This window comes from Camelus bactrianus, chromosome 7 (assembly GCF_048773025.1).
Source record: "Camelus bactrianus isolate YW-2024 breed Bactrian camel chromosome 7, ASM4877302v1, whole genome shotgun sequence".
Lineage (NCBI taxonomy): Eukaryota > Metazoa > Chordata > Mammalia > Artiodactyla > Camelidae > Camelus > Camelus bactrianus.
In genome coordinates, this window is record NC_133545.1 from 19,140,690 (window position 1) to 19,154,442 (window position 13,753).

Genomic DNA, 13,753 nt, shown 5'->3' on the forward strand with positions numbered 1-13,753 from the left:
GCTATAGTAATCACAAAATTCAGAAAAGCACTTTACTTACTATCACTGGTTTATTATAAAGAATATAATTCAGGAACAGCCAAATAGAAGAAAGATGTAGGGCAAGGTACTGGGGGGGTGTGTATATGTGTGTGTGTATGTGGCTTCCATGCCTTCTGCAGGCATGCCATCCTCCCCTGCAACTTCATATGTTCACCAAACTGGAAGTTCTCTGAACTCCACTATTTAGGGATTTTTTTTGGAGGTTCCATTATGTAGGCATAATTGATTAAAACATTAGTTTATAGGTGATTGAATATCATCTCTGACTTTTCCCTCTCTCCAGAGGTCAGGAATGGGATTGGCAGTTTCAACCCTCTAATCACATCGTTTGGTCTTTCTGTAGATCTGAAGCTATCTAGGACCCCAGCCACCAGTCATCTCAGCATACAAAAGACCCTCCTACACTCCACAGATCCTGAGAGGTTTAGGAGCTATGTGCCAAGAAAAGAGAAAAGATTGAATTTTTTTTCTCATTACCACAAGCACCCATTCTGTCCTTTGTTACTATGAAAGTATAGGAAATTTTTTAAATGGATGCCATTCTACACAGCAACAACAGAGTTCCTTTTTTAAAAATAACATAACATACAAGACCTTAAAAATTCAATTGGTGTCATCCTCTAAAATATTTACTTTGGGAGATTATGTTATGTTCTAATATTGACATCTCTTTTGAAACCAGATTATAGGCCACCCAAGAAAATCAGCGATTATGTCACATCTACATCACACAGATGATATTTCCAATACAAATCTCCTCATTCATTGTAACAGTAAGCTAATAAAATTTTTTGGCTTATCCAATCACTCCCTACCTGCCCCAAAATTACACTATTTTTTAAAAATGACAATTTGCTATTAACAAAAATATGTAAAGGAGCATTAAAAGTCTTTTTCTAACATGGTTCAGTGACAGTCAATGTTAGCATTCCTAAGTGCATGATTTTCCAAGATGACAACTTAGATTTTGATATGTGAGTTCAAGTATGTTTGTTTTTTGTTTTTCAAGTCCCATTACATTATAGATCTGTCTTACATAAAAGCAGTGCCTAATTCAAGGAGCTAACATCTTTACAGAGTAAAAAGATGGGTAGAGGGATAGCGGGGAAGAAAGAAATAAACTAGTAACTGGCATTAACCTACATTCTTTAAAAAAAAAAAAAACTTTCTTGTATATACTTAAAATACAAATATACATGTTTATGACATACCATTTACAGCTTTTTCAATCAATTCTTCGCAAGCATCAAAATCACCCTTCAATACCAATTTATCGTGCAGATCTGTTAACATGGGATGCTCCAGGGCAATCTTGGTTTTCTTTTGCAGCGATTCAAAGGCCTCTGTATAGTTATGTTGTCTGAAGTGTTTTAGGCAAAGGCGAATGGCTTCCTGTTCACGGTACTACTGGAACACAAGAGAAGTTATGTAAAGAAGAGATTTGGTTAGTTACTACTGTAGGAAACAATAAGTGACAATTACTAACATTAAGTCAGTATTTACTAAGCATTAACTAAGCATACGAAGTATAATTAAGCATTGTACTAATGCTATTCATTAGTATCACGATTATTTCCATTATTAAATGGCAAAACTGAAGCTTAGTAAATTATGATAACTTGTCAAAGGTCACAAAGTATGTAGCAGAAAGATTTTAAAGAGATGAAGATATGAATTTACATACTATCTAGAGCACCTGATAACTTTTACAACTGTGGCCTCAGGTAAAATACTTAACCTCTCTGTGCTCCACTTCATCATATGTAAAATATGGATAATAATTGTACCTATCTCATAGAGTGGCAATGAGTAAATAAGTTAGAAAGGTGTTTAGAACTGACAAAACGTAAATGTTTAATAAGTGTTGATTAATCTTTATAATTATTATTACTACTGTTAATGTTTTAAGTTATTCTCAGTGAACACAATATATCGACACAATTCTCTCTTTAATGTATGCTACCTGAAACATAAAATCAGGATTTTAAAATACAGTCCTACCTTGCTATACCAGTTGAGACAAGGTTGTACTACATCGGGATCATCAATGCCACTAAGTTCAACATACCAGATGCTAAAGTTAAAGCTGGGTCCCCATGATAAGAGTGGAACTTTGAGGAGAAAAAGAGAAATAAAAAGGAAAAATTAACATAGTTCAAATAAATTTTTAGCGAAGTCAAGTCACTATTCAAGTCTATTAGGAGTCACTCAACAAATTTTCTGGATATCTTCTGTACACCCAGCACTGTACTATTAGGTTCTGGGGCTACAGTAGCAAAAAGAAACATGATTCAATGCCATCATGAGGTTGTTTTAATAATGAAAACACCAAAGATAAATTCAAACTGGGTCGTTTATCCTCCAAAAAACAGGCCTAGGAGACTAGAAAAATTTAGAAAGCAAATTTTACCAAATCCACAAGAAACAAATAATTACAAACAATATTAATTTAAACTATATTAGCATAGAAAGAGACTGAAAGTTCAATTACTTATCAAAGTGGCATAACCCTGAAAACAAAACCAGAAGAAAAAGGATTTAAGGCCAATCTCGGCTGAGTATATATTCAAAATTAAAAAAAAAAAAGTTGCAAAAAAATTCTACCAATTTATCACTGTAACTAAACAGTTCATTTGAGGAATGGAAGGACTGGTTCAGTAGAAGCAATATTAATGTAACTCACCATGTTAACAGAGGAACATATTTGATTACCTCAACAGATGCTAAGAGTAAACTAATAAAATTTACTTTAAAAAATCTCTTGTATTTCTGGTCAAGATAGTGGAGGAGTAGGACCAGAAGTTCGCCTCCTCTCAGGATCACAACAAAACCACAACTGACTGCTGAGTAACCATCAATAAAAAAAAGACAAAAAAGATCTTCAACTGGAAACATAAAGAGGAAACCTGGGATGAAAGGAGGGCATGCTCATGAGATAATAATAGGACCCCCTTACCCTGATGGGTGGGCAACCCACAAGCTGGAGAAAAATTACATTGCAGAGGCCCTCCCACAGGAGTGAGAGCTGTGAGCATCACGTCAGGCTCCCCAGCCTAGGGTTCTGAAACTGGGAGGAGGAGACCCCAGAACATCTGGTTTTGAAAGCCAGTGGGGCTTACTTGCAGAAGCTCCACAGTACAGAGACTTCACTTTCTTGGGAAGTGCACTAAGAATCTTGCATGCACCAGGACCAAAGGCAGAGGCACTGATTTCATAGGAACCCAGGCCAGACCTGCCTGCTGGTTTTGGAATGTCTCCTGGGGAGGTAGGGGGGCAGCTGCAGCTCATCCAGGGGACATAAAAGGCAGGGGTGGACATTCGAGGAATGTTCATTTACATGAGCTTTCCTGGAGACTGGCACCTTGCTTGGGTCACTGGTGCTAAGACATGGCCCCACTCAATAGTTTGTAGGTTTAAGTGCTGGGAAGCCTCAGGCCAAACAGTATACTCAGTGGGAATGCAGCCCCAACCATCAGCAGATTTCCTGAGCCCACAGCCACCTCTAGACACACCCCTAGACACAGCTCTGCCCACCAGAGGGCCAGGACCCAGCTCTATCCAGCAGTGGGCAGGTACCAACCCCTTCTGCCCGCTGCACAAGCCTCTCGTCCAGCCTTACCCACCAGAGGGAAGATACCAAAAGTAAGAAAAGAAAATTTCAACAGCCTGTGGAAGGAGCCTGCAAAGACAGGCCAGACTATCCTGGGATGAGCTGGACCCTGCCCCTTAGATGACAAATAGTGCCCTGCTGGAATGCATAAGAAGTCTCATACAACCTTGCTCTCCAAGGTTGAGCAACGAAACTAACCTACATAAAAATACAAATAGAAATTTAGACAAAATGAGATAGCAGAGGAATACATTCCAGGCAAAGGCACAAGATACAATCCCAGAAGAAAAAATAAATGATGAGGAGATAGGGAATCTATCCAAGAAAGAGTTTAGAGTAATGACTGTGCAGATCATCAGAGAACTCGGGAGAACAGATGAACAGAGTGAAGTTTTTAGCAAAAAGTAAGAAAATATAAAGAAGAACACCCAAAATAAGTTGAAGAATACAATTACTGAAATGAATAATACACTAGAAGGAGCCAAGAATAGACTACATGAGGCAGAAGAACAGATCAGTGAGCTAGAAGACAGAGTAGTTAAAATCACTACTGTAGAACAGAAAAAAGAAAAAAGAATGAAAAGAAATGAGGATGGTTTAAGAGACCTCTGGGACAACATGAAGCACACTAATATCTGCATTATAGAGATCCCAGAAAGAGAAGAGAGAGAGAAAAGACCTGAGAAAATATCTGAAGAGATAATAGCTGAAAACTTCCCTACATTGGGAAACAGTCACTCAAGTCCAGAAGTGCAGAGACCCATACAGGATTAACCTAAAGAGGAATATGCTGAGGCACACAGTAATCAAATTGACAATTAAAAATAAAGAGAAAATATTAAAATCAGCAAGAGAAAAGCAACAAATAACATACAGGAACTCCCATAAGATTATCAGCTGATTTTTCAGAAGAAACTCTACAGGCCAGAAAGGAGTGGCACAATATATTTAAAGTGATGAAAGAGAAAAACCTACAATCAAGAATATTCTACCCAGCAAGGTTTTCATTCAGATTTGATGGAGAAATCAAAAGCTTCACAGATAAGCAAAAGCTAAAGAATTCAGTACCACCAAACCACCTTTACAACAACTGTTAAAGGAACTTCTAGGTAGAAAAGAAAAGACCACAACTAGAAACAAGAAAATTACAAAATGGGAAAGCTCACTGGTAAAGGTAAACATTCAGTAAAGGTAGGAAATCATCCACACACAAACAGGGAAGTTGAAAGGCAAAAGTAGTAAAAATCATCTGTATATACAACAAGCAGTTAAAGGATACCTAAAACAATTAGATGTAAAATATGATATCAAAACCCATAATTGTGAGGGGAGGAGGGTATGAATCCAGGACATCTAAAATGCATTTGAAATTAAGAGATCAGCAACTTAAAACAATCATGTGTATATACAGACTTCTACACCAAAACCTCATGGTAACCCCAAATCAAAAATCTGTAATAGATATACACACAAAAAAGAAAGAGGAATCTAAATGTAAAGCTATAGTCATCAGACTACAAGAGAACAAAAAGAAGGAAAAAAGACCTACAAAAACAAATCTAAAACAACAAAATGGCAATAAGAACATACATATCAATAATTATCTTAAATTATTGGTAATTTAAGGTAAACCAACCAAAAGACAAATTACAGGCCAATATCACTTACGCATATAGATGCAAAAATCCTCAACAAAATACTAGTAAATTAACTCCAACAATGAATTAAAAGGATCATACACATGATCAAATGGGATTTATTCCAGGGATGTAAGGATTTTTCAATATCTGCAAATCAGTGTGATACACAACATTAACAAACTGAAGAATAAAAACCATATGATCATCTCATAGATGCAGAAAAAGCTTCTGATAAAATTCAACATGCATTTATGATAAAAATTCTCCAGAAAATGGGCACAGAGGAAACATACCTCAATATAATGAAGGCCATATATGACAAACCCACAGCTAACATCATACTTAATGGTGAAAAGATAAAAGCATTTCCTCTAAGATCAGGAACAAGACAAGGATGCCCACTCTTGTCACTTTTGTTCAACATAGTTTTGGAAGTGCTAGCCATAGCAATCAGAGAAGAAAAACAAATAAAAGGAATCCAAACTGGAAAAGAAGTAAAACTGTCACTGTCTGCAGATGAAATGATACTATATATAGAAAATCTTAAAGCTGCTACCAGAAAACTACTAGAGCTCATCAATGAATTTGGTAAAGTCCCAGGATATAAAGTTAATATATATAAATAAGCTGCATTTCTATATACCAACAAAATAGCAGGAAAAAAAATTAAGAAAATAACCCCACTTACCAACACATCAAAAAGAATAAAATACCTAGGAATAAACTTACCCAAGGAGGCAAAGGATCTGTACTCCGAAAACTGTAAGACAATGATGAAAGAAACTGAAGATGATACAAACAGATGGAAAGATACACCATGTTCTTGGACTGGAAATGTAAACATTGTTAAAACTGCCACACTACCCAGGGCAATATACAGACTCAATGCAATCCCTATCAAATTACCAATGGCACTTTTCAAAGAAGTAGAACAAAAAAATTTTTAATTTGTATGGAAACAGAAAAGACCTCAAATAGCCAAAATAATCTTGAGAAAGAAGAATGAAGCTGGGGGAATCATGCTCCCTGACTTCAGACTATACTACAAATCTTCAGTAATCAAAACAGTGTGATACTGGCACAAAAAAACAGACACACAGATCAATGGAACAGGGTAGAAAATCCAGAAATAAACTCATGCACCTATAGTTAATTAATCTATGACAAAGGAGATAAGAATACACAATGGAGAAAAGACAGCCTCTTCAATAAGTGATGCTGGGAAAACTGGACAGCTATGTGTTAAGAAAATGAAATTAGAACATTCTCTAATACTATTTACAAAAATAAACCCCAAATGGACTAAAGACCTAAATGTAAGACTGAATACTATAAAACTCCTAGAGGAAAACATGGGTAGAATACTCTTTGACATAAATCACAGCAATATTTTTTGGATCGGTCTCCTAGAGTAAAGGAAATAAAAGCAAAAATAAACAGGATGTAATTAAACTTACACTCTTTTGTACAGCAAAGTAAATCATAAACAAAATGAAAAGAAAACCTACAGAATGGGAGAAAATATTTGCAAATGACGTGACCAACAAGGGACTAATTTCCAAAATATACAAACAGCTCATACAGTTTAGTATCAAAACAAACAAACAAACAAACAACCCAAACAAAAAATGGGCACAAGACCTAAATAGACATTTCTCCAAAGAAGACACCCGGATGGCCAAAAGGCACATGAAAAGATGCTCAGTATCACTAATTATTAGAGAAATGCAATTCAAAACTACAATGAGGGATCACCTCACATTGGTCAGAAAGGCTATCATTAAAAAGTCCACAATAAATGCTGGAGAAGGTGTGGAGACAAAGGAACCCTCCTACACCACTGGTGGGAACGTAAATTGGTGCAGTCATTATGGAGGACAGTGTGGAAGTTCCTTAAAAAACTAAAGAGACTTACCATATTGTCCAGCAATCCCACTTCTGGGCATATATCCAGAGAAAACTCTAATTCGAAAAGACACATGCACCCCAATGCTCATAGCAGCATTATTTACAAAAGCCAAGGAAACAACCTAAATGTCCACTGACAGATGAATGGATAAAGAAGCTATGGTATATATACACAATGGAATACCACTCAGCCATCAAAAAAGAATAAAATAATGCCATTTGCAGCAACATGGATGGACATGGAGATTGTCATTTTAAGTGAAGTAAGCCAGAAAGAGGAAAAAATACCACATTACACCACTTATATGTTGAATCTAAAAAAAAGACACATGAACTTATTTACAAAACAGAAACAGATTCACAGATATAGAGAACAAACTTGTGGTGATCAGCAGGTAAAGGGGGTGGGAAAGGAGAAATTGCAAATTCAAGATTTGCAGATACTAACTACTATATATTAAATAGCAAGTTTATAGTGTACAGCAAAGGGAACTATATTCAGTATCCTGTGGTAACCTATAATGAAAAAGAATATCAAAATGAATATATGTATGTATATGTATGACTGAAACATTATGCTGTACACCAGAAATTGACACAACATTGTAAACTGACTACACTTCAATAAAAAAGAATGCAAACTTAAAAAACTCTTAATACATAAGAAATGAAGGCAAAAAAACCCCACTTCATTGCCTTGATTTTTTTTTTTTTTGGAAGTATGGTTGGTTGACTTATCATTATTGAGATATTAAGCATCAAAAATCTCAACAACAACAACAAAAACCCTAATGGAGAAACACTGAGTATTCCCATTGAAGTCAGGAACAAGATAAAGAGGCCCAATAATCTCTATTTAACAGTATATGGGAGATCTTAGCCAATGCAATAATGAAAAAAAAAAAGCAAATTAAGAAAAAATATTATCAAAGATGAAACAACTTATCTACCTAAAAAATTAAACAGATTTAACTGAAAAACTTTCAACGTCTGTATGCAAGGTAAGTATATGAAAATAACATTCCCTATACCTATAAAAACCAAGTAGAACATATAATGGAAAAAGTCTCCTTTATAATAGTAAAAAAAAGCTTAAAATATCTTCGAATAAACTTTAAAGTATGCAATATCTACTTAAGAAAATAAAAAATTTTACTTAAGAACTGAGTAAATGAAAGGTCCTAATAGTTTCTAGATGGGAAAACTCAATGTTGTAAACATGGTAATTCCCTTCAAATTAATTACAAATTTATTATAATCTCAAAATCCTTATGGTATATACCCTTTTTATTCTTGACATGTAGCTGGACAAGCTGATCTGAAAAAAAAATCAGAACAAGAATATCAAAAATTATAAAACAGTAAGAAAATAAACATACTAAAAAGATACAATAATTCTAAGTTTGATATTAGTGAAGGAAAAGGAAATAAAAATCACTGGAGCGGAAGAGTGTATCCAAAAAATCCCTCAAGGATCCAGAGGAATTCAACATAAGATGAAGATAACATTTCGTATTAGTAATGACAGGACAGAGTAGAAGTTTTTAATGTGTGATCCATGGGCTCCAGGGGAATCCTCACAACCATTTCAGGAGGTTCCATGTGGTCAAAACTATTTTTCATAATACAACTAGGACTTTATAACCTTTTTTTTCCCGACTGTACTGACATTTGCACTCATGGTGCCAAAGGTAAAACCGCTGACACCCTGGTAGCGCCACAAAAAGTAGTAGCATGCAGGTGTTCTCGTTTTCCTTAATATAGTATGAACTGAACTCTATTTCTCACCACCATATACCTGTAGTTAAAAAAAAAAAAAGGCAATTCATTTAAGAATGTCTCTGATGATATGTAAAATTAATTTTAATAAATCTCTATAATTAAGTACATATCTTTTCAATATTTTGCATGACAAAATAGAAAGGACACATAAAGCACTTCTGAAGCATACCAAAGTATGATGGCTGTCTCAAGATAAAGGACCTGTATAGCTGTCCGAGTTGTGAGCTGAAATAGGCATTGAGAGAGCCCAACAGGGTACTACTTTTTCTTAAAAGAAAGTCTGACAATCTATGATTATGTGGGAATTGGCCAGACATTTATTTGTCATTTCAAGGGTAACAAAATGAAGTATCTGCTGCCAAGGATAAAATTCAAGCTTCTGAGGAAAAACTAGAATTTCGGAAAATTGATATCCACCACAGTGAGCTTAACTACTTCCTAGTACTTAAGAGTTTTATGATGAGACTGGTGCTGAGATTAACAAGTGTAATTTTCTTTATATTATATAATGAAATGCCTCAACATTTGAAAGATCTGCATAACTCAGTGAACCATATTTTCTAAATGACCAATGAATGATATTACAAACTCATGCATGGCTAAAAGATTTGATTCAAAGTGCAAGACAGGCCAATAGATTCTAATATAACACTGACATGGTTCAGACTGAGTAATGCGACTATCATTAAGAAACTGACACTTTTCAAGCTTTGATTAAGTATCAAAACAGAATATTCACAATATCTGATATCAGGTCTACTGATTTCCAAGTCCACTGCTCTTTTCCAGCATATCAGACTCAATGAAGAGCTTTCCTATATTGTCATCTAAAGGAAAATACATGAATAAACACAGAAGCAGTATGAACCAGTCATTGGAATATATGAAGGACCTCTGCAATGTTTAATATGCCCTTCAGTTTACATATGCAAACAACAGAAATTTCAAAAGTTTTTTACCAACTAACACCAAATTATCATCACTATTTTGGTGTTGATTTCTTCAGTAGCAGTACCATTTAAAAAGTGTATCTCCTACATCACAGTAATACCCATCAAGTAGTAAAAAAGTCAGGATAAAACAGGATTTGAAACCCAAGGCCCCAAGAACACAGTCTTTAAGTGTAATCAGATGTATAATATTAGTTAAGAGATCTGAAATTTGTTCTCAAGTTCCAGGTCCAAGTTCAGTAAAATCAGGAGGAAAAAAAATCTTCCTATTGTATCTGTTCAAGTCTGTAAAATGTTTATTTATTAAATACCTTTAAGCAATTGTGGGAGGGAGATTAATTAGGAAGTCATCTCACAAGAACATCATATATTGGATGAATGAAGAGTATAGTTAATTTTTAACAGACTGAAGGCATATATACAGAATGAGCAGAATGATGCACAGTCATATGAAATTTTACCAATGATTTTTGGTGGCATTAACAACAATAATACTGCATATCAGACATACTCTGCATTATATGTCAGATATCTAAATGTGAATTGGAGTTCCAAAACTCCTAATACACATCCCAATGCTAAGAGTTTGTATCCTAGGATTCAACTACCACTTTTTCCCATGGGATAATCAGACAGATATGATCAGAATCAGTGCCTTTCATCCCTTTTCATAAAATGCCATGCATAGAAAATGATAAGACATTTAGTATACAAGAATACTGGGTTACAGGTTTCTGCTGCTCTAGGATTGAGGGGGATCAACATCTCCACACAATTAAACACATATGTGGTACATTCAATATGCTTTGGTGGCTCCTGCCTAGATGGCTAAACAGCCTCTTAGAAGATGCTAATAATTTTAAGATCAGGTTGTGGAAGATCTTAAAAAATTCAAGATTAACCATTCTGAAAGAGTGCAACTATTCTACTACAGAATTAATGAAATAAGTGCACAAAGCACTTACCACAGTAATTGGCACATGCTGAGTGCTCAATAAATGTTGGCTATTATTATGATCATTATTATTATTAGCTATTATTACTATATTAATTTCCTTCTTAACAACATACTTTTAAATGTCACCTTTCCACATGCTTTCATGAAGGGCCACCATCAGGGCACCTCCTCCGACCCCAAGACATGGTACTTATCCAGACTTCTAAATACTTCTGAGGATCCAGAATGCAGGCTGAATCTAGCCAAAGCTAAAGAATCTCTCTGAAGCTCCCACATCCATCCAAGGCTGCAAAAATTCAAAAAAATCCATAGAAATCTAAGCCATCCCATCTACCAAAACCCAAGACTACTCCAGAATCTAAGACTCAGTACCTCCTTTCTGCCTTCATGTCACCTAGATAATTTCCTGATACAACTGTTATCTTGCTATGAATCAAGACATAAACCTTTTTAGTTATCTATAACCAGTATCCTCATATATTACACTTTATGTTTTCAGTCATCTGATCTAATCTCCCACTAAAGAGATTTTCCCTTCCAAACCTTTAACTTCCTCTCTTGAATCTGATCTCCCAATTAACAACTCTCCTTCTTTACTAAATTTTCATTTTACTTATAGGCCTTACATGAAACCAAGTTTCTTCCTAAGGCCAACTCTCAACTTCCACACTAAGTCCTATCAAAGACCTCACTTCAACATGGGCTCCTTGGCTTCTTTTGTGTGGTGAACCCCTTCTGGCTCTTCAGTGAACCCTGTTATCCAACCCCTCTCAGATTTAAATGCAGAAAGGAAAATACAAAGGATCATAGAGCAAACCAATTGCATTGAAATACAGTTATACAAATAATGAAGAAACAGAATTATGATATAGAACATATATGCTTTTTAATTAACACATTAGACAAAAAGATCTAGTGGCAGGTCTAATAATTATCATAATTTCAAAGTTATATTTCCAGAGTATAAAGTGATGGGGGAAATTTATAACTTTTATCTGTGGCAAGTCACAGGTATTGCTAATATTACGGGTTATAGCGTATATTCATAATTGAAGGAAATGCTGAATACATTTGTTAGAGGTTAGAGAACATAAAGATGTTAACTTTTCCTCCATCAAGTTCACATAGCCACTGATTAATTCCTATAAACTCCTGTAAAATAAACTCAAAAAGTATATATACAATGTTTCTAATGAGGCAAGCAGTTTGCTTGGTGCTTCTGAAATTTGAGAAAACACAAGACAGAAACCCCTAGGGTTTCACAATCTACCTAAGGAAACAAAACTTACATATATCACATAGTAAGAGCACTGAACATTTGTAGAAAAACAGACTTAAATTTGTATCCCACCTCTACATTCTACTATAAGTAAGGACTTGGCCCAGTCATTTACATCTGCTTCTAAACTTCAGTTTCTTCATCTGTAAAGTAAGTATTATAATACCTGTTTCACAGAGTGTTAGGCAGATGGCTTCATAAACAATACCTATCATTATTACTTTAAAGCAATACAAGCACATATCCAAAAGCATATACCAAATGCTATGTCTTTGATGTATCACTTACTAGCTACACAGCCTGGGACACATCATTTGACTTCTACTCTCATTTTCCTCAACTAAAAGAGAAAAGATTTTTATCTTCCAGTATAATGTTCAAATGAGATACCACATGTAAAAGAACTTACAAACTATCGAAAACAATCAACACATAAGAAGTTGTAAATAATGACTGCTGAAATGACATGATGGTTCAAATTATATTTGTACATGTACTTTTTCTATAGTACTTAAAATACTACAGGTAAGAAGGCATGAAATCAAGAGCTTTATGAGTATAAGTAACAAAAAAGAGACATTCAAAATGAAATCATTTCTTTTATAAATATAATCTTAAATTAAAATTCAAAAGACTCATCCACAAACTACAAAAGAACTCAAGAAAATGTCCAATATAGTTACCTATCCTTAACAGAGAAGGTATTATCATACTCATTTTATACAAAAGGTAGCTTAAGAGGAAAGTAAAATTTACCTGTGCTATGGCACTATGGATTATACACAACAGATTTTAAAACCTAACCCCTGCAATCCAGTAAAAATGCAGACTTATTTTCCTTGTTAAGTTGTGAGCAAACTGACTTAACTTTGGCCGAAGCCAAATTTAATAAATAAGCTATATTCACTATAAATGAGAACGACCATATTTAGATGTCAGCGCATGATCTGGAGATTATCTGCTGGTGAGTTAAATCTTGCTTTTGTTCCCGTCCACTACTGTGAATGATTGAGGGCTGACTATATTTAGAAATTATGTTGTTTAAGGATAAACTTGTTTTTTAAATAAAGCAAGAGCTTTCAAATATATCACTGTAGAACATAAATGTAAAGTATTCAAATACATTTTTTCTTTTCAGAAGAATTCTAACAATTTATCCCAACCAGGTAAAGAAATATCTGTGCTGAATCACCACCAAAAGAAAGTTACACATCACTCAAGTGGTTTATTAAAATGATTTTTAAAGAAAATATCAAACTAAAAAAACTAAAGTTAACACAAGCTTTCAGTTTCAGTTTCCTTATATAATTTTTTTAAAAAGCTTATCAAGAAAATGCTGGGAAAAGGCTGGAAAATAAAAACACTGCAGAACACTATTTACATTTTTAACAGAAAAGTGAGAAATATGAATTTATCTGAATATTAATATCCTAAACATCAAATGAGTTAGTAAGTATCTTCAATCATTTGAAAAGCTCTAATTAACATTTTGCCTGAACGCCATAAAACTAACCCATGAGGGTCAAGTAAAAAAAAAACTTTACAATCAGAAGGCTGATGATAGAAAAGGCTGGAAAGAAGTGC

At 34.5% G+C, this 13,753-nt stretch overlaps 1 protein-coding gene across 5 annotated transcripts in view; it reads right to left on the reverse strand.

The window, feature by feature from the left end:
• The window catches only part of MKLN1 (muskelin 1), a 312,347-nt gene that overhangs the window by 95,570 nt on the left and 203,024 nt on the right, over positions 1–13,753 (reverse strand). For 4 of the 5 annotated variants that reach the window (XR_012508085.1, XR_012508086.1, XM_074367050.1 and 1 more), the window contains 2 exons: positions 2,044–2,153; positions 1,254–1,446 (listed from right to left, as the gene is read on the reverse strand). Coding sequence is in view for 3 of the 5 variants with exons in the window: in XM_074367050.1 (XP_074223151.1) it covers positions 1,254–1,446; positions 2,044–2,153 (303 nt within the window). In the remaining 2 variants the exon portion in view is untranslated. Of the gene's footprint in view, positions 1–1,253; positions 1,450–2,043; positions 2,154–13,753 lie in introns of those variants that run through there. The other variant, XM_045511055.2, reaches the window with a different exon arrangement.